This window comes from Strix aluco, chromosome 8 (assembly GCF_031877795.1).
Source record: "Strix aluco isolate bStrAlu1 chromosome 8, bStrAlu1.hap1, whole genome shotgun sequence".
In the NCBI taxonomy this organism is placed as follows: domain Eukaryota; kingdom Metazoa; phylum Chordata; class Aves; order Strigiformes; family Strigidae; genus Strix; species Strix aluco.
This window is the reverse complement of record NC_133938.1, coordinates 9,086,166-9,113,195: the sequence shown is the minus strand read 5'-3', so window position 1 is coordinate 9,113,195 and position 27,030 is coordinate 9,086,166. Positions and strand designations below refer to the sequence as shown.

Genomic DNA, 27,030 nt, shown 5'->3' with positions numbered 1-27,030 from the left:
TCAGTATCACTCTGCCCACCCTTTGTGAAATGTAACAATTCCCTAAGCAAACTTTTTGAGTTTCACCTATGCATTCCACAGGGCTGAAGAAAACAACGGCCAAGTGAAAGCTATACTTAGGGAGGGATAACTCAATCTGTTCTGTCTGCAGTCTGTTCTATCAATTCCAGTCCAAAGGATAAAAAAAACCTAAAATACCCTATCAAGTCCCAGTGTGGTTCAAGAGGCCATCAACTTTGTTATTGACAAAGTTAGCCAGGGTACAAAGCCAGTTAGCCAAAGTTCAGCTTTATTCTCTCTACAGGGTCCTGAAAGAGGGTGGCAGCTGGCAATGCACTCCAGCCAACTCTCCATCACGCCAGTTAGAGAAGGAAAATTCCTATCAGGTCATCCGGCCAGTCTCCGAGTTCCTGCAGGATGGCTCCCTACAGCTAACTGAGGGACTGTGCTCCAATTACCACGGACCCTTTTGATGCTGGCCAGCCTGCAAAGCCAGATGGCAGCTTCTCCTTGGCATTTTGGGCCAGGTTACCCCGTGCAGACCACACTTTTTGTAATGGCCTGGTAAATGTCTCCCAAGCTTTATTCCAAATGCTCTGGTCTCTCCCTGAACTGCAGTGTAACTAGATCCAATCATACTTCTGAACTCCACAGGGAAGAGATGCAGATAAATACCTTTGCAAAATATGTAATCAACAGGAAATCAATGCATAAAACATACTATATGTGTAATATATGTATAGACACATACACAAACGCTTTTCCTACTGCTCTCAGTGCACAGATATTAATGGGTTCAGATGATAGATCAATCTGAATGGCTAAAAGAGCTACAGTAAAATCATTTACAGCTTCCACTGACTTCAGTAGAAGATAGTGGCATTCTCAAAACAAAACTGAAAGCTAAAATAATATTTCACTTGGATGAATTTCTGTGTTTCAGATCTAGCGAACTACATTTGAAGTTATTTTCACTAATAACATAAAATCACAATGTCTGTTATAATATAAATTTTCATTGCCCTTTGCTATTACAATACTGCAGAAATCAACAAATTCCTTTGCAAACACTCTGTACAGAATACTACCTTATTATACAACAGTAGTATATATCAGTTTGACTAACACAGCCAATAATTGCTAAATATTTGTTTTTGCAGAGAACAATCCACTATTGTGACAGATGTAAAATCCTTGCAATAATACACTAAGTTGGACGGGCCTCTTTGCACCACTTCTGTAGCCAACCCCACTCCAAATCACACTTTCCAAGGGTCTCTAGAGTGCAACTGAGCAGTTCACTGCCTCTCTCCCTCTAATCTTGTTAGAAAGTAAGCATGCCACTTGGAGAATGATTTTTGGAATTAACAGACTAGAACCAGGACGAGATGGGCTCAAGCAATCAGCATTTTCCGGCTCTCAAGGAGAAGAAAAAAAATGAAAACAGTTTGCCCTTTAAATGAGCTAATCCCTCTGCCACCTTGGACTCTGGGTAAAAAAGCAACCTAATAATCTAATAGCTAGTCCTGTTCTCTCACCACCACTCCTTAGCAACTATAGTCTCAGGCCTCTTGCTTTTAAAAAGATTCTAAAACCCGTCAAATTATTCTGTCATGATGAGACATATTCATCATTGCAGAGCTAGAATAAGTCTTATTTCAAGGACAACTGGGATTTTGTGCTAGGAAAATCAGGTAAACAGATTTAAATTGTTTTCTAAACAAAGAGCCAAATCCCCCAAGAAGCATTAGGAGATTCAGCAGTTCACACTTCTACAGCTATGCTTTGAGTTAAGGCAAGTAAGAATTTAGGCTCAAAACCTTTTCTCTTAGCTTTAACCTTCTAATGAAAATTCCTTGTTGAACTGAGCAAGCAAGGAGATAATTAAATCATTTGCCTAGAGCTGTCAGGCTGGACAATAGCCCACCTTCCTCACCATTCTTACTCCCAGCTCAGGTCAGTTTCAGCAGCTTTTATATTTTTTTAAAGGAAAGGAATGCTCAGCTTATTTGAAAACAAAATTCATAGGTGTTCTTGCACAGCATTGTCACCGTGGCTTTCATTTCCAAACAACTAAAAATTAGGCTAACCTTTAAATGTTCCTGCATTGCTTGGCAGACAAAACAAACATGACAAAAAATATACTCTTTCTAATTTTAGACACATCCAAGTCTGACATATGCCAGATACCGACACATGCCATTTTCCTGAGTCACCAACATGTGGCATCCTGCTGCTCTGGCTTTCACACACCGAGGTTGAGGGATGATGGAATGCGTCTGCTGGTGGCAGTAATAGTCTGGTACCCTTAGCAACATTTGGTGAACTGTGAACCTTTGCTTACATCAGGCCAGATCAATACAGCCATTAACAAGGGACATAAACAGAATAAAAAGCTGTCTCTATTGCATGAGTTAACTGCAGCAAGAGGAGAACATCCAACTCCTGAAGGGCAGACTCACCAACCAAGCACAGGCAATAATGTTTCCATAGACTACAAGTCATCAGGGAGGATTAAATCTACTCCTGCTGAGATTTAATTCTACAGCGAGTACCCTTTTTGGGGGAAGTCATAAAACACCACAAATTCCCTAGCAGAAGACCAATACTAAGATGAAGGCAGTTTATTTTCAAAAAATACAAAACAATAGCTTAGCTGAACTGAGAAAAAGATTTTGCTTGATGTACATCTAAGTAAACACCCTTCAAACAGCGCTCCGCTGATGGGGTCTTTTCCAGAGGTGACTACATTTCAATAGGGCATAAACTGATCCTAACTTGCATTTAAACTTTGGAACTTTGAATTTAAGATATAATGAGACAGGACAGGATCCTATTTCAGAGGGTGCTTTTGAAAATCCAAACCTAAATGCAAGATATTCTCACAGTTAGAAAATTCTCTTTTAGGGGATAGTCCATCAATAAAAACATTTAAAGCAACAACCTATTTAACACAACAAAATGGTAACATTAGTAGCATTACATTTTCTACAGTGTTATTAATTGAGCAAAAGCATCAAAACCACAAAAACACCACATCAAATTCTACACGTCAACACATAAAAAGGGTAAACCAGACCAAACTGCCATGATGGAGGGAGCAAAGCTGTACTTTTTACAAACTTTGCATGCAAATTATTTGCAGAGCTCCCTTTTTCAGCTGTATTAACTGCATTGTTCACTTCTCCCTGCTGCAAGTGCTCCATGGTGTGTGTTCATCTCAATTTAGATTTTGCCGTTTATGCTTACACAACTCTCTGTTTCTCCCAGACATACATTTATGGGAACCAAGGGTTATCAGTCCTCATAATGTGATCCTTCCTCTTCTTACCATGTTCTGAGAAACAGTGAAATAATGATCAGCACTGTCTCTAAAGGAGTCACCCTGGAACATGAGCAGCCGCAGCAGAAATGAAGGAGGCAGCTCACATGTTGGGGTACCCCCAGCCTTCTGTACACTAAGGCGTATTTATCACATGAAGTACATTCAGATTCTGCAGCTCAGACCATCAAAATGACCCAGCTCAGTAATCCAGCTCTATATTGTAGTTTCCTGTATGTCAGTTCCCAGAAGGTAGATATACGGAAGAGAAAAGGAAATAATTCATTTTAAAAAAATAAATTAAAAAAAAAAAAAAAAAAGAGCTTAACAACCTTACCAGGGATGGGGTTTTGAAGATATTTGGAGACAGATTTGATATTCCAGATGCTCTTGTGAGATAAATCCTCTAAGCTCTTTTAGATCAGTCGTTCTCTCTAACAGCTAAGCCACCAAAAGTTGGGGAAGCTCAGACTTTGATGCCCATTTAGGAAAACCATGATGGATGATATTTAGTACTTTGTAAATCAGACTAGATTATCACAGTGATTCCTGTCTGGTTTTAAAAACCTATTGATCCACCACTGTCAGCACTGCAGAAGACAGCAAGTAGAAGCTTTCGAAATACTTATAAGACGGGGACTATCGCTAACTTTGATGCTGTAAAATTCCAACATCATAATGTATCTTCTGACAGGAAGAAAATTAAGCTTCTGCTAATTAATAGATTAATTTTAATTGGATTTTTCACAATGCATATAGTAACCAGATTCTGAAAAGATCACTGAACACATCCATATAGGAAACAACAATCTATCATGTTAACTCTGACTGAAAGAGTTAAGCTACTAATACAATTTTCTTGTCCAAGGAACCTTTCCGTCAGTTTTGCATATAGTGTTCTTCCGGGTTTGAGATAGTTTCTAAGCATGTACTAGTGAAAGTAGTCAGCAGGAAAGCTTTAACAAGAATAGGAATTAAGTCTTGTTCCAGTGCAGCTTGAGCAACACTATGAATAGGTCACATACATCATGAAAACCAGCCATGAAATATAAGAACTTGCAGCCATCCAGAGACTGATTAATGATTCAAATAAGCAATCTCTTTGCATAATAGCACTTAGGGAACATTATAGACACAGACCCCATTCAACAGCTTAAACTGGGCTCTAGATCAAGAAAACATATGCAAAACTGCAGGGTTGCTGCCTGCAAAATCCAGCTAGTAATGCTACTGGCATTAAGCTATTTTTGATGCCTATGAGTTTAAAAGTGCAGTTTTTCAGGTTTAAGAAAAATAATAACTCTGGAAGTAGCTCTGCTTCATTATAATTCTCATAGGATGAGTTTTCAAAAAGGTAAAGATCCTGGCAACTTGAAATCATAAAGGATATCTTTTATACTTTTCAAAAGAGCAACAGTATTATTCGTTCAGCTCTAGTCATCCACTGTGTAACTAAAGCTTATCTGCCTAAAATATCCCCATTGGATCCATTAGTTACTATACCTTTCTTTAAGCTGTTAGGCAGCTGCTGTGTTCTTCTCACAGGATTCCTGTTCTTAGGCCCAGGCTCTGGATGACACAGTAAAACAGGCACAAGATGAAAATAAGCAGTGGAAAATCCTATCTACAGGATTATTTAGGATTCCTATTTTGGAATGAGATACGCCAAGAAATCAAGGGACCTAGCCTATACCTTTGTGTATTGTCACAAAGACAATATGATGGCCTCCACTGAGGATAATTCTCTTTTATCTAGGGAAATAATATAGTTTGCAGACTTTCCTCTTCCCATTCAAAATACAGTTTCATACCTTTTTTTGGCAATTTAGTGATACTGCATACTGTAGCTACTGCATACTGCCTCCACCAATGTTCAGGTAGCCTCAAGCACCATAATTACAGGAATGCAGAGGTACACAGGATAATCAGAAGGGAAGAACAGAGCTTTCTTTTAGGCAGAACAACTACTATTGTTTGTCCATAAAACCAATAGTGCCAATGCAGCTGTCATACAGCCACCCCCTTGTACTTTGTTTTGGGGAATGTAGGAACTCATGTAAGAGTGGCCATACAGAGATCCCTGGAATCGTACACTTTTCACAAGATACAGGTAAACATATGAAGCCCCACAGTGAGGAATCTAACACAGTCTTTGCCTTCTTGAGCACAGCTGATCATCGATAGGGTATTTTGAAAGCCACCTCACGAGCTTCTTTCCCAAGTGGTATTCTATTACTAACTGGCACTGGACTTTTAATTGTCTCCTTCTTTGACTTGACTTTCCTCCCTCTTCATCAAAGACACATAAATGTCTTTGCATTTATTGGTATTGCACTTCATCTGCCATTTTATCAGTCAGTATCATAAGTTCTTTCTGTGGTGCAACTTTGATTGCATCAAATAATTGTATAGCATCAGAAAAATCCATTAATTCTTCTTTTTTCTGATTAATTTATGAATATTTTGAAGAATCCCAAGCAATCTGCACATGTAACTTTCACCCAATGTGAAAACTCACTTTTAACTTCATTTGTTTAATTGTAAGGAAGAATGCTGATGTCCTCCAATGATAACTTGGATTCTTAATTTCTTTAAAATCATTTGTTTAGCAACTTTGCCAAAGCTTTTCAGAAATTCAAAATATGCAACAGGTAGTGGATTGCCTTTATCTTCATGTTTGTCAGTTCCTCAAAAAAAAGCTAACAGATCTATGAGGTACAAATTCCTCTTCCAAAATGATATGTACCATTAAACCACTGTTATCCATGTTATCTGACTTGTCCCTTATAAAGAGCTGGTCTAATTTGGGAATTCCCTCTAGGCTCCTCACAGTGAACACCAAAGCAAATAATTCATTTAGCTTTTCTGCAAAGACCTTATTTTCCTTGAGCACTTCTTTTACATCTTGATCATCTATCAACCTTATAGACCTTCAGGCAGGCTTCTTGCCTCTGATGTGTTTGAAAAAGTTTTTATTATTAGTTTTTATGCCTTCAGCAAGTTATTCTTCAAAATTGTTTTTGTCCTCTATTATTATGGTTTTGCATTTAACTTGTCAGAATGTACTGGGGTTTTTTCCTTAGTTCATTTGGGCAAGACTTCAAAGGGTGTCCTTTTAATGCTAATGGCCTTCTCCAGTCTAATAATCCCCTTTGCTAACTTCTCATGTGACCTTTTATAAAGTTGCAGAGTTTTTCAAATAGGGGTAATACGCTTACTCTCTAATGGTAACGCTGCAAAAATGCATTCCTAGAATGGTGATTTTATATAGCTGCCATGTCACCTGAAAGTGTTATTTTGTTCTGTTTTGCCCTTTTAACTACTACTTTTATTTTTCTTTTCCATTTTATGTTGGATCCCGTTCAGAAGTGTGTGCCAATCTAAGGACTTTTTGGCTTTTGTACTCCACCAGGAATGATCAATTTGAACATGCCTATATTTATTATTACAGAATGATTCTTTGACAGGTACGTCTTCAATCAAGACTTAATCCTTGCTCAGGGATAAATAATAAGTCTAGTCTTCTCTTTTGGGCTCTTTGATTTCTTACTTCAATAAGACATCATTTTTAAAGTGTATAAATGCAGTTTCTACACCACACTTAATCATGACGCTTAATCAGTTCCCATCATTACATTCTTTGAGTCCTCATTGATTCTCTGGTAATTCTGAGCATGACATTATAAAGATGCTTACTGTTACCATCCCATTTTGGCACGAAATTTTAATGCGTAGAGATTGTGAGATTGTTCAGTACTTGTTGATACAATTCCGCCCCCCGACTTTTTTTTTTTTTCTTTTTCCTTTTTTGCTTCTGAGTTTTCTTTTAACTATAATGTCACTCCTCCACTGGCTTGGTTTCCTCTGCTATTCGTGAGTAATTTTACACTGCTATTCCAGTGCTCACTGATTGAGATGCTATTATGTCAATATCCTCATTTAAAATCAGCATTTCACTTTACCCATCTTCATCGCATACATTGGGCTAATTGTCCACTGGCTGGGTAAGCCTCTATTACAGCTATCTTGCACCAGTAGAATAGCACGAATAGACATAGTTAGGTCAAACACTTGGCCAGCTGTCTGTAAATCATTTTTGAATACTAAGAGCTCTTTTGTATTAAATAAAAAAGCCCTGGCAGTGACTTTGCCCCTGCATCTTAAAAGGCAAATGCAATCCCAGGCAGAAAATTGAGCTACATGAACAAAGGGCATGTTCCCAATGCTGTCTGAAGTAAGAAAAATAAAATGGATCAGCTCATTCCAGGCATTTCCACTTGCATCCTGTGAGAAGCTGCATCTCTAAGAAGCTCTGGCAAGAGCCAGCTGGAATTGACTGCTGTATAGCGCAGGAGCTCATTCTCCTCAGTGCTCATCAGTTCAAATGCATCCATTGACTGAAGCAGACTTGTCAGTGACCTTGACTCTGACCCAGTTTATAGAAGCACTTGGGGGAGGAGCAGAAGCGAAGGGGGAATTTTTCATAAGTGGGTAAAAAAGATCTCAAACCCTGTCTCTCACTGAAAAGCAGAGAAGGGGAGGAGAAGCATGAAACCAGAATTACTGAGGAGGAGCTTAAAGATGTCTCCCAGACTCAGGGAAACTCTCAACGAAGCACTGAAACTGTCAGCCACTCCCTGATTAATGCTACTTAAAATTATTTAAAAAAAGAAAAAGCCTCTCCCCAATGCAGATACTAAAAGAGGAATTTGATAACATCATAGCTGTAAGAATCACAGAAAGTAGAAGCAGAAAGAAGATGCAATAGAGTGAGAAAAGAATCCATACTGAACCTCTCATGTACACTCAGACCAAGAAAAAAATGTGTGTATTATATAAAGGGAATATTTTCCTCCATTGACAAGGGGCAAATTCTTTGAAGAGATGGCTCTGATTCATCAGCAGGGTGCTGGCAGATGCCCCTAGAAAAGTAGAGAACATGGCTGTACATCTTCAAAAAACTATTTTAGGAGACACTATTTCCTCAGAGGGATATTTGAGTTGTGTTCAGCCCCCTAGGCATGTCCCAGGAAAATACAACCATGTTTTGATGGTAGAGAGGATGCTAAAGCTTTGATGGATAATATTTTGATCCAAGGTAAAAGAGAGGAGTTTGACTAAAGGCCCTAAAGACCTGTGGAAAGAGGCAGAGCTGCTGAGCTAAAACTAAGAAAGCAACAACACAAGCTCCATGTAACAGCAATAAAACCCCTGGAAGAAAAGATAAGGTGTACAGTAGATCACTGCAAAGTGGAGGTCATAACTAACATGTCTGCCCCAAACAAAAAACAGCAGTACAAAGATTTTTCAGAATGGCAAACTACAGAAAAAAACCAAACATGTGCATGATTTAGATGTTTAGAGCAGCAACCTGCAAATGATACTGCACACAGATACCCCAAGTCACAGGATGCAAATATTAATACAACATTTGAGTAACTGAAACAGTTAACTAAAGGGGTAGTTATCTAGAGATATGATAGTGAACCACACACTAATTTGTCTACAGTGCTCCAAACGGGTGTCTGAGAACAGCTTAGAAGTGTCAGGTACAAACAAAACCTGACCAACATTGTGTTGAAACAAAGGAGATTTTGGCTTTAGTCTCTGGGATTAAAAAGTCTCATTCTTCTTTGGGAAATTAATTTTAGCTGAAACTCCTCCTATTCTAGATACAAACATTACCAAATGGGGATAGCAAAAAACCCCAACCAACCAACCAGCGAACGAAACCACAGCCTGTACCAGAGGTTACTACTATGGTGTTATGATTAGCACATTGAGTACTGAGATAAATTTGTAGCTGTAGACACATTCTCTGGAGAGTCTGGAGTATTTGATAAAAGTAGAGTGGAGCATCATCTAGATCTAGATTATGAACATGTCAGTGTGATCAAAACAAAACCAACCAAAATGCCTGTCTAGTTTAGATGAAACGTGGCTTATAATTCCCAAATTATAAGTTTGTCTTTTTCAAAAAATAAGGCTATTAGCAGGGGGAGGCCTGAACAGCACACCCCTTCCATGACTCTCACTTTAAGGAGGAGTTCACAGTTCCAGGAGGAACTTCACTTAAGTGTCAATGTTTCCTAAGATGTACTAGAGAAATTATATATTCACTTTTATACATACATTTATACATATGAAGATATACATGTAGGCAGTTTGCATGTTGAAAAAAAATCAAAAAGAAGGAACAAAGATCATAGATTAATTGGAGATGAGAAGGAAATCTGTGGAGGTTATTGAGTGTATTTGACTACCTCAAAAGGGTATTAACTCTATCTAGACCTTTCCCAATAAATACATGTCATAAAACCCTCCAGTGGAAAAGCTTCAACATTTCCTGCAAATAATCTATTCTAGTGCTAAACTAGCTCTGCTTCTAGCAAGTTTCTCATAATATTGTCTGTGTTTAAAGGACTGTGGGCGTGGGAGTGTGTTCCCTCTGCCCCCCCAACCTGACCTGTATTTTCAGTAACTCTATTCAAGTGATAACCACCAGTAGGATCGTAATGGATGCTTCTGGTTGCATGGATTCTGGGGACACAGATAACAACAGAATAGCCAAAGGCTAATCAGAGCAACCGCAGGCTGCTCGCTAGGATCTCCCCTTGAGTAGGGACGCCTCTCAAGGTTACTCCTCAAGATTGAGAGACTCCTTGCTGCAACAGATTCTGGGTAAGTGATTAATAAGCATGTTAAACTTTGAAATCCTAACTAAGTGATATAAAGCATTGATTCTGTGCAAATATAATCCTTTAGACATAAATTGTTGATGGAGTCTGGGACTAGGAGCGGATCCACTCACACCTAGACTCCTCTCTGAGAAGGAGTTTAGAAAGCAAGGGAGTCCATTCTGAACCTCGTAACTCAACGGGAGGGTCTCCTTGACAGTTTTATCTGACTGTCCTCTATGCAGTAAATATGAAATGAACCTTGCCATTGAATCTTGTTAAACCATGTTAAATCACTGTTTTACATCAATAAACATATTACTACTTCTCTCTTACGAATGAAGTTCATCACTCCTTCCATGCCAGTGGGAAGGAAGCTGCTAAGATTGGAAGCTGCTTTACCTAGTAGAAATATAGAACATATTAATAGATAAAAAAATAATGTTTACTCCAGAACAAACTGAACGTAGATTTGTTAAAGCTGAGTGAAACAAACTGAGGAATTCTTCTCAACTGTTACTCCCACTTTCATGAGATCGCTTATCAGAAAATACCACAGCAAACAAAATGATCATGCACACCACATTTATTTCTGTCAGCAGATACCCAATGTATTCATATTTAACAACGGCAAGAGTTTAATGGGAATACTTTTAAACAGCCTATATGAAGTATAATGTTAGCTAGACCATTAGTAACTCTCACTATGCTAGTCCAACAGTAAAGTGGGAAATAGAGCCAAAATCCTAAGCACCTCCTAAGCAAAAGCTACAGAATCAGACACTGATCAGTACATCGCATGGTTAAATTATACCCTAGCACCAGTGAAAGAAAGGTTGCCCTTACTACTGTTTTTTTCAACAGAGAACTAAGAATTATATTTGTAATACTAAAAAGTTACACTTCAGTCAACAGGAACTTGCAAGATAGAAGTGGTACAGGGCATTTTTACAATGTCAACAAACTGGCACAAACACAAACATTACCATAGAACGCAGCCACAGGGTTATCAGAGTTGAACACATACTGCACAAGAAGTAGTATCTCTTCTAATTTCAGGAGGAGAGAAATAAGAGGCAGCATGTTGGCCATTTTGCCTGAGAAGAACTCAGAATAACATGTTGAGAATATTAGGTTGAGAATTATTGGCAAAAAATGATGCTTGATGATAGCTGTTTTGATGTCTGAGTGAAAGCCATCAGGTACAAATGACAGCCCAGGATATCTGCTGAGGGACTATCTGAACATCACTTCCTAGTAGGTTGTTAAAATTCAATATTGTGTTAACAATGATTATTCATTACTATTGTGGTGTTTAGCTGAGGAAGGAAGTCTAAGAGCTCTGCTAACAGCAGAATGGAGCCAGGTAGCGTGTTATGCTACAGATCTCATTACCCTATGTTAATCTGTTATGACTCCATATACCAGATGATGCAGACCTCAGCTGATTTGTTTGGCTCTGAGTGACTTCTGAGCAATACCAAACCCCAACCCACAGCCTTTCCAAACATTTATTAACATCCAAACTGGCTTCAGCTGGAATGAGAATCAGCTTATAATTTTTCCAGTGAAATACATTCCACTTTGCTGCTCCAATTTATAACAGGAGCAGGGGAGATGATGAGGGAAAAGAATAATTTTTGAACAGAAAACAATTGCTTCCAGTCACTCAAAGGTTAGATAATACTGCTTGTGGGCTTATACTATAAGAAGCCTAAGTGTACAATTTTGATGTGAAACCCTTGCAAAATCTGTTATTATACATTATTTGTCAACTATCCAGTATCACATTGATGATAATACTAATAACATCATTTCACAAGATGAGTGGAAGTAGAGCCTCTAAGATTGACACAATTTGCAGGACTGACAAAAATAAAATTTATGTCACGATCCAGCAAAGTACATGCATGTCGGAGACCAGCTGCATTTTTCGTAATGTGGAGTTGTCTGGTGAAGAATGTAGCACTGCCAAAGGCAGAGAAGATGGCAGGTCACTAAGGCAATCCTGCCATTAGGGAGAGTTGCATGCCGTAAAATATCAGTTACAGATTTCTAAGTCTTCAGTTTGTGACCTAGTTTTCCATGGAACCAGAATGTTTCCCTCAAAATATGACACTGCTTTTATAACCAGGGACATGAGCAAAACAAAGATCCTGATTTCCATCACTACAATAGTTCAGGTTAATGAAGAAAGTTGAGGGTTGGATATGCAGCACATGGAGCACTCCCACGAGGCCACACTTTGAACATGGCTCCTGCACAATCAAAACTACTGTCCTTGGTAGTACACTTTAGATGCTGCTACTGAAGGCCTAGAAAAGAAGCAGGCTGAACAACAGCACTGACAGTGGGCAGTCTAAGAGTGGCTGAAGACAACACCAGTCAGTCAGAGCAGCACAGAGAAGGGCAGAAACTAGGGACCTATGACAAGCATTAACACCTGAATTGCATCTTTGAAAGAGATTGGATAGTCATCTGGAGTGGTAAGAACATGTGTAATCTCCTGACAGGGATGAACAGAGCTCAGTACCAGAATGGGAGAAACAGAAAGTGAAAAGAAAGTCTGTGAGCACAGGGAGGGCTGAGCCTGTACTCTTTGGCAATGATGAGGGAAAACCTAGAGAAACCACTTAACTGAGTAATATAGTCACCTCTAATGAGTAACAGACTGTCAGGGAGAGAATGTGTTTCCCTTCAACTGGCTATGCTAACCTGCTTCACACACCACTTGACATTCAACCTCACCTGCTTTCTAGTATCTGGGTTTATCAGCAGAGACCCCAACAAGCTGGAACTTGGAGACCAACTCAGGCCTTTTCCTCAGGCCAAACTCTCTCTACTATCCTCCTGAAGCAGTGATGGTGCATGATGTACTGAGGGGAGCCAACCCTGGTGAAGGATATCCATCCTAAAAAAGGGTCTAGAGATAGACGATAACACAGAATCAGAAGAGTGTATGTTCAGTATGTTTGGAAGAAAGTAGATATATTCTCCTTATAGAGAGGAATGTAGTCATCTGCCAAAGAACCAGGATTACATATCAGACAAATGTTAATTCACCTGTAGTCTTACTGCTTGCACACCCAAGCCTACCTGGATCAAAAACAAGGCCTCCTCTGAGACAGGAAGATTGGAAACATATGGTTTTGTTCAAGTCTAAGCCTGCACATGGGATCTTGAAAAACCTTCTCAAAAACACAAAAGGTATCATTCAGCCTTAAATGTCCCTCCCCCATGTCTGCAGTATTATGTTTACTCATCCTTTCTTATTATTAATTCTGTTGTCAGCAGATATCCACAAAGCCCACAGGCAATGTCTCCTTCCCTCCCTCATGCCAGTCCACAGCAATAGCAGATTGCCATCCACTATCAGTTAATTTATCAGCTCTTGTGGCAGATGTCTGTGTGGTGGATCTAAAGGTTCCAGCCCAGCAGATGACTCAGATTGCAGCATGCTGGGGCTTCATTTCAGCTGTATGCTTTGCTTTGAATCAATGAAAACTTCCACCCAGAATAGTATTAAAAGTATGCAAAGGCTGCAACATCAATCACTCCAAATTCAGGAATGGAAACAGAAAAGTTGCCTATGCAGAAATAATTTAAGACTTTGGCATATGTGGGCATGACAAAGGAGATGCTAATTAATGAGCACACCCCAGGTGAATGGGTTTTTCTTTTCTTTTCGGTCAGGTCTCCAGCTCACTCAGGGCACAAGGTGAACAGTGTCTAACATAGGAATCATTTGCATGTAGGACTCCAGCTTTAATGACAACAGGAGATGGAAAACAGGCAGAATAGAAGAAAGATGGATGCAAAAAGTCCAAGTACAATGTTGCACTGAGGGTGCCTGGGAGCACTGCATCCCACCTCTGCATTTTCATTTGAGGGGGACAAATCAATTGAAACAGATTCTTCTCAAGCACTCAGTCACTGCCCTATTCCTTGTCTTCTAGGTCCTAAGAGCTCCAAATGACAAAAATAGTCTATCTCAATCTTCCTTGGAGAAGGAAGGGGTAGAAATGAGACAGTGAACATATCAAGCCTTGGTGAATGACATGAAACAAATCTGATCCCAGGCATCTTAAATCATCTATCTTACTTGAGTAGGTACTTCTCATCATAACTCTCTCTGCCTCTGTTTCCTATCCATACAAGAATAATGTATTTGTCTCTCACAGGGGTCCCCCAAAAATTAATTAATTAACACTTCTGAAATGCTCCCAGGGTATACCAATGAGCAAAACAAAAAAGCCCACAAGGAGATTAACAATTCTATCCTCAGAGCAGGATCTGAATAGCGCACAGTAAATACAGGACAGGGCTACACAATGAACACTGAAGGTAAAACAAAACACTGAATAGCTGCTTATTATGTGAAAGTTTTCCATTTGGAGAACTCAGTGAGGCAGGGGTCTAACAGAGAATAACATGAGCCCCTATGATTAAAGACCATATCACAGTGCACATACTCAAGGGGACTGAGCTGACACTGAACACGCTACCTAAGTTCACTCGTTAAATCTGTTTTAAAGAGTGCTTTTGCTTGGGAAAAGTGCTGAATGGCCACACGAAACCTGTCCAATAATCAACCAGTTATGCTGCGCTCTCTGTCTCTGAGGCTTCACGTTATGCCAGATATAAGGACTGTTTGATTTCCATAGACCATCCATATCCTGATCTTGCCAGTGCTGAGTACTTAATCCCCAGTCCAAAACATTTAAGCACTTTCTTAACCATAAGCACACAAGCAACACTGCTGGATTCAATCAGATTGTGCATGTGTTTAAATCTAGCTGTGCATATATGCTTTATTAGATTCCTTACCTAGGCTATAGACATTCGTTCTCCAAACAGCTCTCTATGTGATGCCCAAGCAGAACCTCCTGGCCCTACAGTTCAGCTGTTGGAACAGCCCATACGAACATCCTTTGACATACTTCAGACAAAAGTCAGCTGAGTTGGTTTAAACAATACTTTCATGTTCCGAGCTTATTTCACTAACCTGCTCCAGTATAGACAGGGGAACCATCTACACCTATCATCTGGTGGAGAGGTGGGAAGGCAGTGATGTCTGGCATATGGGCAAGGAAAGGTACTTAAGAACAGAAATATCTTCAGCCAACAGCACACGATGTAGAAGAGCAAATCTGTCACTTCAGTCTCATCTATAAGACTGACACCACTAGAAACAGCTGAGAATATCCCCTCACTTCACATAGGCCAACATAATGACAGTGACTTACCATCAGGAATGATTGTTTAAAAATCAGTGACATGGAGAACAAAAGCTTCTTATTGTTCTCTGATTTCTTGACCCATTCACTCCCTCCTAAAGAGGATATGGTCATCATGGAATTTGAAACATTTTAAAAATAAAACAAGCACCCTTTGTAAAACCCAGAAGAACAGAGAACCACAGGTGCTTTAGTTTATTTTTATACAGTAACTACTGTAGACTCTTAGACTTGGACCATTCAGTGCTGGAATCACTGTAGCTATGGCATTGTATGTGCACCTTGTACCCACTGCACTTATTTTTGTGTCAGTCATCCTCCTCCCTCCAGAATGAACTTTTTTCAAAGGAAACAGCTTATCTTCCATGCTGCAGCAGCAGAAGAAAAATCATCCTATACAGCAATATTTAAAATGTGGTTTTATGCTCTTATGGCAGCTAATTTTCCTTAAATGATTTAAGGGAATGAATACATCTAAAAGGCCTGCACTGAGCTATTCTGCAATGGCAACATGAAGCTGAACTTCCTCTGCTTTAAACAATCCAATCTCTTGTGGGCAGCTCCTCAGTGCAGATCTTGTCTAGAATGGGAGAGATGAAGGTTATTTACATTATTTTGCAGGGAACTTTACTTTGAATTTTATTTCATTTCATATTCCCCAGGGTGGGGAGACTTCAGGTGAGAAGAGGGTGGCAGAACAGACGTGTTCAAATGCGCAATCCCTGATCTGTCGTCGCAGTTTCACAGCAGCCCCCCTGCAACTGGTTCACCTATGCATGCAGCCAACCATCTATCATGTATTACTCATCTAAAAGTTACACTCTACACCTGGAGAGTAGTTAAAATCTTTAGCAGCCTGAAGTGATTCAAAGCAGGTTTTTATTCTGGCACTCTGTCAGGAGGTGAGGGATGGGGGTTTTTTTAATCTCAAATACTTAATAAAAACAGTCACTGCTAAAGCAGGATGGCCCACGTACAGTCCCATGCCCTCTCTCTGAGGCAGCTGGCATATTTTCGCCTTTTGTCTCATCACTTTAGAAATGGTCTGTTCATACAAATATTACTGGTATCAGAGGGACTAAGAAGCTGGTATTGCCTGAAAAAAACCATAATCCCATATACTGCATTGTATTGCTGAGCATCTCTAAAACTTTCAGAAAGGCTGGTATTGACTAGGGGATAATAAAACCAGACAAGAAGGTTTTTTGGTGAGTAGCTAATTCACTGAGAAATGAAACTCTGAAAAGCCACCTGAACTTTGCTTGTAGTTTAATCCAAAAAAAGATTCCTAAATAGTATTTAAAAAAAAATATTAAATAACCCTGAAAATGAAATGTTACACTTGTGTTTGAAAGGGTCCTTTTTCTTTCCCTCAGAAGGAAATGAACTGGAACTGGTTCATCTCAGGTTGATCACTGGGGAAGGGTAGGAGACCGAGAGATGGAGGAAAAAAAAAGATTTCCATTTCAGACCAACTCTGACCAAATATTTCTTTTGATTTTTCATTTTAGCCACCACAGCAAATAAATTCATTCTTCACACATAGGGCAGCTGGAAACTACTAGAGTTTTCAAAGCTTCTCAGGAATGGGACAAAGCTAAAAAGAATTATTTTTCCCCCAAGAACAGATTTAATTTTACTGACAGGGACTTTTGATAGTGCCAGGATTTGCTGCTTTACTAGCTAGAAGCATTTCCCTACACCCAACTTTCTTGTAATGTTTAAGGACCTCTTTATTCTTGGGGGGAAAAAAAAAAAAAATATCTTTCTTCTCAGACAAAGCAGCCTCCATCATCTAGAATGAAAACTGTCTTGCTATTTGGGGTAGGAAACAGAGAAAAGACCAGGCTGGCTGTAAAGCTCCTTTCTGTACTTTCCATCACCATCACTCTAATACAGCAGAGCTTAGGAGCCTTGGTCACAGGCACAATGCTAGGTGCTGCACAAACAGAAATTCTGTACCAACCAATTAGCAGTCTGAGAAAATATTTTCCATGCAATTGGATTCCACTCCATATGTAAGGGCCTTCTATCTTCCTTGTACCTAAAACCCCTTCTGCACAGGTTTTATGACTAGCTGGAAGATAAAAAGTCCAATTAAGATGTGTTGGGAGAACCAGGAGTTAAATTAAAGGAGCTCTTATCCTATACGTGATGTAGCCAGGTGTAAGAATCCTCTTTGTTTTTTAGCAAGGCAAACCAGGTCCTTTTTCACACTAACCAAACCAAAAAAAAAACCAATTAGCAAAACTTCAGGGAAATAAAGATCCAAATGCCATCTCTGTAATGGGAAGCAAAAAAACTGGACAGATACCAGGAATTCCATACAGAAAAAATAATAATCTATAAAATCTCCTCTTATTTTTTTGGCAGTGATTTTTTCCTACCCATCTTCATCTTTGTTCAGCAGTTTTTCTTAGGTGCCACATTCAATAATCCTTCTGCGCTTTGATGTCAAACATTCAATAGCTGTCTGCCTCCCTCCCACTCCTCTTCTCCATATTCTCTGCAATCCATCTCCTCTGATTAGCTAAGATTTCACCTTCAAGAACACCTCTGCTTCTCTGAGTGAGCATGAGTGTGTGCGTGTGTGTTTATATAATATTTGCAAATATTATCCCCCTCCTGCTCTGCACGCTACATAGCAACCCCTGCCGGAGCTCTGGATTAAACATCAATGCCATTCAGTAATTCAATTTGGGGGGCCTGCTGTTTTGAATCCAGCTCAGGACATCATGAGAGCAGCTCGATTGAATTTAGGCCCTGCTTTCAGAATTATTCCATATTTAATCTGAGTTGAACTTCATTTCACTTGCTCTCTCCACTCTGATACTTCCTGTGACAAAACCCACAAATGTCGCTGATCTCATGCAGTGGGGGTGGTGTTCACCTACTTGTCTCTTATTTTGGTTTGCCACTGGACTAAGCCACAGCAGTTACTGGCATCTTGCGCAACTCCACAGTGGAAGAGAGTCAGTACCTCAGCAAGTGGCTGTTCTGGCATCACCTTTCCTCACTCACCGGATTGTTGTACATCTCAATGATGAGCTGTTTCACTCCGTGCAGTGTGGGATGAGCCCAGGGAGACGGATTTGCCCAGTGCCGATTTAAATCAAACCCCATCAGAGAGCACCTGCACACACAAAAAAACAACACACACAAAGGACTTATATAGGCTGCATCCTCTTCTGGCTTCAGCTGCAGAATTAGGGCTATATTCTGCAGCTGATGTATTTAAACCAGTTTTTCTCATGGAAAAAACAAAGGAAATGCTCCTCTGAGGATGAGGAAAGCCTGCAGCAGTGGGCACTCTCAGAAATAACATGACCAGCAGAGTATCAGCTGAAACACCTTTGGTTGTTCAGCCTTTTTCCCCTCCACAACACATATGTTCACTGTATCCTTTGCCTTTTACCAGCTTGCCATGCTGGCACTAGAAGAGCCTGATTGTCCTCTGAGGTTCCCTTCTCTTCAGTGCTCTAGCTGGGGGTCTACAGCCATGTGGATGATCCATAAACTGCATCGCCAGGCCCTTACTTCACCCTCAGTCAGGCCTTGACTCAGCAAGGCTGTTGAGAGCATTGAAATCAATGGCCATTAAGTATGTGCTTAAGGGATTTAAAGCATGAATGTAATTGTTCCACTAACCCAGGGCCTCAGTCTCTTCCCCTCCTGCAACTGCCTAAACAAAACTTAGCCAACCAAGACACTAAGTTAAAAAGCTTATTGGCCATCAGATCTTGTGGGCATTGAAGCATGTATGTCACCTTGGCTTCTCCCTCCTGCCCTGACTCATATCCCTCTCAGTACATTGTCTTGAGTTTGATTCTGCTGCTCCCAGCCCCATGGAATAATATCCCATTCTTTGTGAAGTCCCATTGAAACTCAATGGGCTGTTGTTACAGTGAACACAAGAAATTAAAAAGCTGTGAGTGGCACAAATAGGAGGGGGAAATCATGTCCCTTGCATACTGCAGAGATCATCTAGACAATCTGTGGCCATTGATACAAGCAGGGAGAGAGGTCTCTTCTGTTGTCTCAAGCTGAGCTTGGGACCAGTGGATCTTGGGTAGATCTTGTCAGGAATTCCAAGAAAGACCACACAAATAACAAAAGCTCAGGCAGACATGCAACTTCCTCTATATTTTAAACAAACAAACAAACAAAAAAATCAACCTCACTGCTAAGCCTTAAAGCTTCTTGAGAAAAGAAGAGCTTTCATTGATCCCTGGTCTATTACAAGAATGTCTGTTCAGCCTTAATCTTTTAAACACACCTATGCAAACAATAGAGATTTACTCCAGTAGTGCCATCCTTCGACAAAAATTCCAAGAATCTGATGGCCAAAAAGCATAAATTTAATTGGGAAAAAGAAAGGAAAATGCCTCATTTCTCTAACAGCTGAAACAAATGATTGCATACATCAAACCCAAATAAAAAATAAGACAGAAAGATGACATGCTAAGAAAAGTAAGGGGATGAAACCAGAGGATTAAATTAATTTTGAAAAATGATGAATGAATATTTTTGTATGAACCAGAAAATGCAAAGTTAATGGAACATTCTTTTATAAAAATTCTTATGGGGAAACTAAGCAGGCAGGAGCTGCTGTGCTCCTCAGCCTTAGACAACCCAACCATCAGGTTGTCTGGGAGTTCAAACACCCAATTGCCAGCTCTGCAACTCCATCACTGCTGACTTGGTGTACAGATGAGCCAGATGGCTCACTGTGGTGGAGAAAGCCACCTCCTTGTCTTGGTGGTCACTTGTCTGCTTGTCTAGAGAAGAGATGGATGTCTTCTCTGGACACTCCAACTGCTACAATTTCACAGACAACTCTGAAAGTTGTCTCCATTCCGCTATAAAGCAAAACGTATTGTATAAGATTTCTCTCTCTTTTTTTTTTTTTTTTTTTTTTGGTCTTAATATAAACTCTCTCCACTGAGTTCTGCTAAATCCTATCTTCTTTTGAACTCACAGACATTAATATAAAATCAGAAGTACTTCCAGAGACACAGATGGAATTACACTGGGATAAAACTGGTATAAGATCAGAATCACAAGAACGAGTTTTTCATTTAACAAAAGCAGAAACTGTGGTGATCATCACGAGTCTTACTGTATTTTGGCACAGTTTCCAAGAAAACAGCATGCTCACTCTACAGGATAACTTTCTTAAGAGATCAGAACCTGAAATCATATCTCCTCCTATGGTTAATGTGTTCCATTTTCATTTTGTTTTAAGAATATTTAAAACTAAAAACAAGTATATTTTGATTCCATTATGTTCATCTCCAAAGCACATTGAAGTGGGCAAGCTATAGAGCACCAAAAGCAAATTTTAAATTCAAATACAGATTGTCAATATTAAATTTGGGGTTTGGGACTTTTTAGATAACTTTATATAAAGTCACGTCTATAGGGAACAGAAGTAAGAAATATCAATTTTTTGTAAGATACTAAGACACTGTGATTTGCAATATTTGAATTTGCCATGAATGTCTGGTTAGTGATGAATCTCATAGTTCATTTCAAGCAACAAGAACAGTTGAAAATAGTTGTCTTTACTTGAGAAGACTTTATAAACAGAAGGAAGCAATGCTTGACAAACAAGTTACTCATTTGGGAAGCTCCTCTGAGCTCTATTTAATAGGAACCCAAATTAATTTCCAAATATCATTTAGCTAGTCTTTGATGTGGTATATCACATCTTTATCAATGTAACAACAATTAATTAAATTTCTGATGTAAGCATGACTATTACTTTACAGGCTGGGAACAGTGTAAAATTTTCTTTCTTCCTCCCCATTTTTAAGTCTTTTTACTTTCCATTTTGCCTAAAGACACATTTGTATCTACCATATTCTCTCTTTATTCATCTGTTGCAAACTTGTGGTGTCTCTAAGGAAACATCAAGTTGTGTTCCTTGGTACTTCAGATTTGATTATTGACTCTATTACATGTAGAACTGTCTCCCAAAGCTCACGTACATCAGGACACGACCAAAACACATGGCAAGAATCTCCCACATGTCTATTACAGAACCTGCATTGTTTATATTCTCTTGCTCCCAGATGATGTGATCTCCCTTGAGGCTAATACCTCCAACGCAAGATCTTCAACAGGGTAACTTAAAAATTGCATCTTGCACTGCTTTTTAACTCACCATACCAATCTTAAACCAGCTCAGTTCTAGTGCATGTTACTTGCTGTTTTCATTGTTTAACTGTTTACCTGCTGCTTCAAGCACTGGGTAGGCAAAGTACAAATACAGGTATACTTTGGAAACAGCAGCTCTACAATGGGAAACAACTGTGTTCCAGTATAACACAGGATCTTTCAATATTTGAGACCAGCATTCTTACTCAGACTGCAAGTGTTGTCATTGGCTTCAATATGGTTCCTTATGCGACTTATGTGACTTAGAAGGGGCCTCCAAATCTGTCCTGTGCAGTAAATAAACTAATGTGCTCAGTACAAAATTAACAAGGGGAAAAAAACCTAAATTATATCAAAGGACTGTTTAAGGATGATCTTTAAAAGGGGATATGGAGGAGAGCAAGACAGAAGATATTGCAGACTCCAAGAGGCACAAGGGAAGACAAAAGCAGCTTCAAAATTAGTGAGGGTTGTAGCAGATGAACATTTCCAGAGTAAAGGCACTGGAGAATACCCCATTCCATGAGGTTTAATGGCCATGCCCATGAATGCTTTTATAAACGTGGCAGGTAATATTGACATGGAGCCAGATAAGAATGATGTGCTGGCAAGTTAGAAAAAAGTGTAATCAGAAGGAGGTGAGCTTTCTATAACAAGCAAAGTAGTAAACTGCTACTATTACCTGATTGTACTCTTCATTCATACTTTGAAACCCTAGCTTGTATGTCACATAGTCATTGCTGCCACAGAAAACTACATGTATGTAATTTAAAATATTTAAGCTGTTAACAATTGCTGGAATTTTGGATTATGCTTGTTAGTGTTTGCTACATATACAGGCCACATAGTATGTTTCTGCTTTGTGACTGAATGTACTTTTAAATCAGGTTCTGCAATTATTCTTGTTGAATTAGAATTTGCATTTCACAAATGTTCTCCAGCCTTTTTCAAAAATTTCTGTTTTCTATAAGTAGATAAATTTATTACAGTGTTTATAAATTTGCATAAACACAGTGCAAATTCAGTCAAAGCAAATGAGTTTCAAAATCGAAATGGAAACTGAAACATTTTGCAGTATTCATCCCTCCCTACTTGGGAGGCAGCCAGATCTCAAGAGGTTACCAGCTCAACTCTGTAAAACCAAAGATGTTCAGTCCAGCATTCAGCTTGATGGGCAATTATCTGGACAGAAGCTCCTTGCCTCTGGGGGCTTAACTCATCACTGGTTTTAAGGATTTCTTATGCATCTGCTTTAATGAAAACATCCTTGTTCCTTCCCAGAACTGAGGAAGGTGTAGTACCAAGGCCTATGTTGGGTGTCTTTTTAGGACTGCTTGCTACTCTTTCAGGTTGTACCTCTTCCTTCTAGAATCTCCAAGTTATAGAAACCTCCAAGAACTCTGTCTTCGTTTCTCTCCAGTTCTCCCTCCCCTGTTCATTTTTCCTACTATGCGAGTTTAAGTCTCTCACTAACAGACCCATTTCCACAAGGTGAGATATGGAGAATAATGGAGGAAAGGAGTTAAAGAAATCCTTTTTCATGGCATATGATTTATTACAAAGAGAACTCTACACTCTTCCCTTCAGCTTTGTAAGGTTGCGTTGGTTCATTGGATCAGTACCAGGTGAATCTCCAGATAATGCCGCACACAAAGCCAGGGAGTTCAAATCCACAAATGGCACTACCAACAGGGTTAGGATTTGAAATTGAAAAGGTAGTTGGGGGAGGGGGTGCACTCACTTTTTTTTTTTCCTCAGGCTTATTGCAATAAGACTGGAGACAGAGGGTAATTGGTCTCTATTGTTGCACTTCTTCGAAGCAAGAGTTATAGCAAGAAACTGCTGTGAGACTGCAGCCTGCAATATCATGCAGGAAGAGTAGGTGTGCAGAATGAGAGAGTGAATACAAGGGGAACACTTGCTTCTTTTAATAAATATATCATTTTAAACCTGATATATTCACGACATTTTACAAATCAACTCTACACCTGCTGTCGAAGTCAGAGTCTTCATTAGTGTGCATTTCATCATTTTGGTGCTTGGGGTTTGCGATTTATGCATTTGCCTATTACTCATTAAAGAGGTTTCATTCAAGCCCACATGTTCTAAGGCAATTAGATAGCAAGACATCCTAACACTCCAGCTACAGAGAATCCCCCCTCCCAACTCTCTGCTCCCCTCCCCAGCTTTCTGCATTTTTAATTTAGACCTCTGGAAACCTTCACAAAGGCTATTTAACATAACCACTGCAGTGTGCTCCAGGCAGAACACAAGTGGCCGTACAGAGCAGAACAGCATTAGCTCCCAGAGACCACATGGTGGAGTAGATGTTTACAGAATGAGCACTGCATGGTGTACTGACATAATATTAAATAGTACATGACGGTTAAAGATGTGTTTCTCCATTTTCTGTGTAAACAATGTTAAATAAGAATAAACACAAAGGAATATTTTCCTTTTCTGATGAATACACGCATTTCTCAGAGCTGGTAATAGGTGTTACAGACACATGCACCAAGAAGAACACGCATCCCCACCTGACACGGGCAGACTCCTTTCTGTGATCTTCAGGATATATCTCAATTCTAGTATTGAATTCTCCCTACACACCCCGGGTCCTCAGTAATGCCAGAAGGATTCCTGGGCACAAAGCAGAATGCTGGAAATAAAACCCCATCCCACAGTTAGGAGAATCACGCCATGACAGTGCACCTGGGATGTAAGATGGTAAGATCCTATCACCAGCATAGCTCATCCCTGCAGCTAGCATAGGGCTCATCCCCTCCTGCATATTTTCATGTACGGTGCCCAGTTCAATTGTCAGTTTTTCAAGGGACAGGGTTCCAGCACATCCCTTGGGAGGCAAGTCACAGTTTAGCAAAGCTCTCCCATAGGAAGCACATGTCTCGCCCCATGTGTGGATATCTCTGAACAAACGCTCTGCAGGAGCAGGCCTCTTCTGTCCTGCCCCTGGAAGGTGTTCTGGGGACTCCTACTCCCAGCTGAATGCTGAGTCACACTGGCACATCAATCTTGCCCACCCAGATGCTTTAACCAAGTTACTGAGAACACCTACAGTTCTTCCATTTTAAAGCCTGATTCATTGTTTGGCCTTTTCAAAACCAAACATATCATTGACTTAATGAGAGGAACACAGCAGACAGTGGGTTTTTTCCAACTTTTGGATCCCCCAAAATTTCCACTGCAGACATTGACCCTTGAGAAATTACACATGTAGAACACAACACAGTACAACATGAACTTTCCCAATGTAGTCCAAAATCCACTTGCAATTCATGGATCACAAACCATAAACCACTGAGAAAGAGAATTTCAGCTTCACACATGCTTAATTTACTGGACTCCCACCTCTGTGAATGCTGTTAACGGGTCAGGCTCCTCTAGGCCCTCTTGCCCAGTCTGCCTGACACTTCCACACAATGCCCTAAACCTGTCTCCTTACAAACCTTTCCCTTCAGACAGGCAGACCTTCTTTAAACTGTCTGTATTTCTTTGTCATTCTATATTTCTGGAGGTGGAGGTTGGGTGGAGATAAGGTAAATTCTTCACAGTGGTTCACAGAAAACAGCTAATATACACATAAGCATTTCTGGAGATACAGATCATCTTGAATTATACTTTTGTTCCCACTTCTGCCCATCCTCAGACTATGCAGTTGATCTGGTACACAACACACCTCACAATTATTAGTGAATACTTCAGCTGTTGTAGAATGACATTCCCCACATTACAACATATATTTCACATACTTCTTGGCAGATGAAGCTGGCAGTCTTGCTTAAACCTACTCACCTTCAGGCAAGAGGAAAGGAGTGTCATATTCCCTGTAGACTGGCACTATATGAACACCCCCAAAAGATGGTTCAGCTCTTACCATCAGAACTATTATACACAGAAAGCTGCAGTCAAAGGAGCCAACCTTAAAGTCACAAAGTTGAGCTCTTAAAAGTTTGGATATGCCACAGCTGTACAGATACATATAACCCTCATTCAGCCCTGTGTCTGTCATTATTATGACACAGCCTTTAACTAGAGGGGCACAGGGTGTTCCTCCACAGGGCTCTTGCTTTACTCTGTGCACAAGATCAACACTGTTCATTAATTAGCAGATTATTCAATATTTTGGCTTTTCCTTATTGTTCAATATGCAGCCCTAGGCTCCTGCTTACTGCATGCTACTCAAAGCCTGCTCTGAGGACAGAGCTATTCAGTTCTTCATAGCTTTTCTGAAGTGCTTCGCACTGCAGGAGACAACTGCTTTATAAGCACTGATGGACTAATTTTCCCAACAACACTGGTACAAGAGGGGACCACATTGTCCCCAATTCATAAAAAAGCAATTGGGTAAAAATGTGACTTACATAACAGACACCCGCTAATTTGGGCCACCGTATCCAAGAGGCCAAAGGTGGGATTTTTGTTTAAGAGAACTTAGATTTATATAGCATGTTACATGTTCAACATCTAAATTACTCTGATTTGAACTGAAGCTGACGGTACTCAAGGCTTCTCCAAATCTGACCCCAGAATGGCAATGTGAGTGGATATTAGAAACATCCAAGTTTGTGGAATGAGGACAGTTGGAGGTTACTATAAAATGGTAAGACATTACTGGATCATGAATGGGTTTTGGGTGGTTTTCGGTTATACCTTAATTGAGCCATCTTGCTTGGCTTTGGATCTCAATACTGCTGCATTCAGCTGTGTCCGAGAACCTGCTCTAATACATGGTGGTTAGGGTTAGCACTGTATCCAATATTGCCTTTACTCTCCTGAATAGGATTAAATGATCACTCTGCTACATTACAGGCTACCAAACTATTTGTATCCAGAACATCACTTAGACAAAGGCAGTGATGCTGCACACACATTCTCAACAGGTCATGCCAAAACTCAGCCAGAAATAGTCCATTTCCATCAAAGGTCTTTTTCCCTCTGATATCCTGTAGCAAGGGTTTCACTTGATACCAAAACTGTCAAGAAGGTGTGCACTATTCTGATGAGATAGCAAACAGAAAAGCAACACAGGAGTGGCAAACTGCTGGCTGAATATTAACTAGCAAGGCTTAGCTGCCCAGCACTAGAGAGCAGGATTGCTGGCTTCCTTTTATAACTGTTTGCTAACAGGTTCTAACACACTTAGGCATTCCTCACTCCCATACACAGCCAGAATATTGATTGTATTCCTGCATAGTCTTGCCATATCTGTAACTCATGCAGCTTGCAAACAACTTTTTAGATAAATAAGTATCCATATGTTTTGGGTTGGTGGGAGACAAGGCCCCTTTTATTGTCTCTGCACAGTGTTACTTAACCCATACACATTGCCTGCCAGCAGCCTACCTCTGCTTCATTAGTTAGCATGTATAATTTTCATCAAAAGTTAGAGTCAGGGATATGTCCATTAGCCAGGCACTCCCATACAAAGTCCCTTTACCACTACTAAGTGAAAAATCTACAATTGTATAGAAAGTCCTGAACAAAACCCCAGGTCTCATAATATTGCAGGAGAGGGGAAAATGACCCAGTGGTTCACTTAGGGTGACAACATGAGACGGTTAAGATCTCTTATGCAACCTAGAGAAAAATTGCAATGCCACCATTCTTCTCTTGT

The 27,030-nt window shown here is 39.9% G+C and overlaps 1 protein-coding gene across 1 annotated transcript in view; it reads right to left on the bottom strand.

Annotated features, from left to right (window-relative positions):
* LOC141926403 (BEN domain-containing protein 5) overlaps positions 1-27,030 on the bottom strand; it is a 971,122-nt gene that overhangs the window by 146,830 nt on the left and 797,262 nt on the right. Inside the window, exon 10 of the mRNA XM_074832076.1 lies at positions 18,258-18,369. Within this exon, the coding sequence (XP_074688177.1) occupies positions 18,258-18,369 (112 nt within the window). The remainder of the gene's footprint in view (positions 1-18,257; positions 18,370-27,030) is intronic.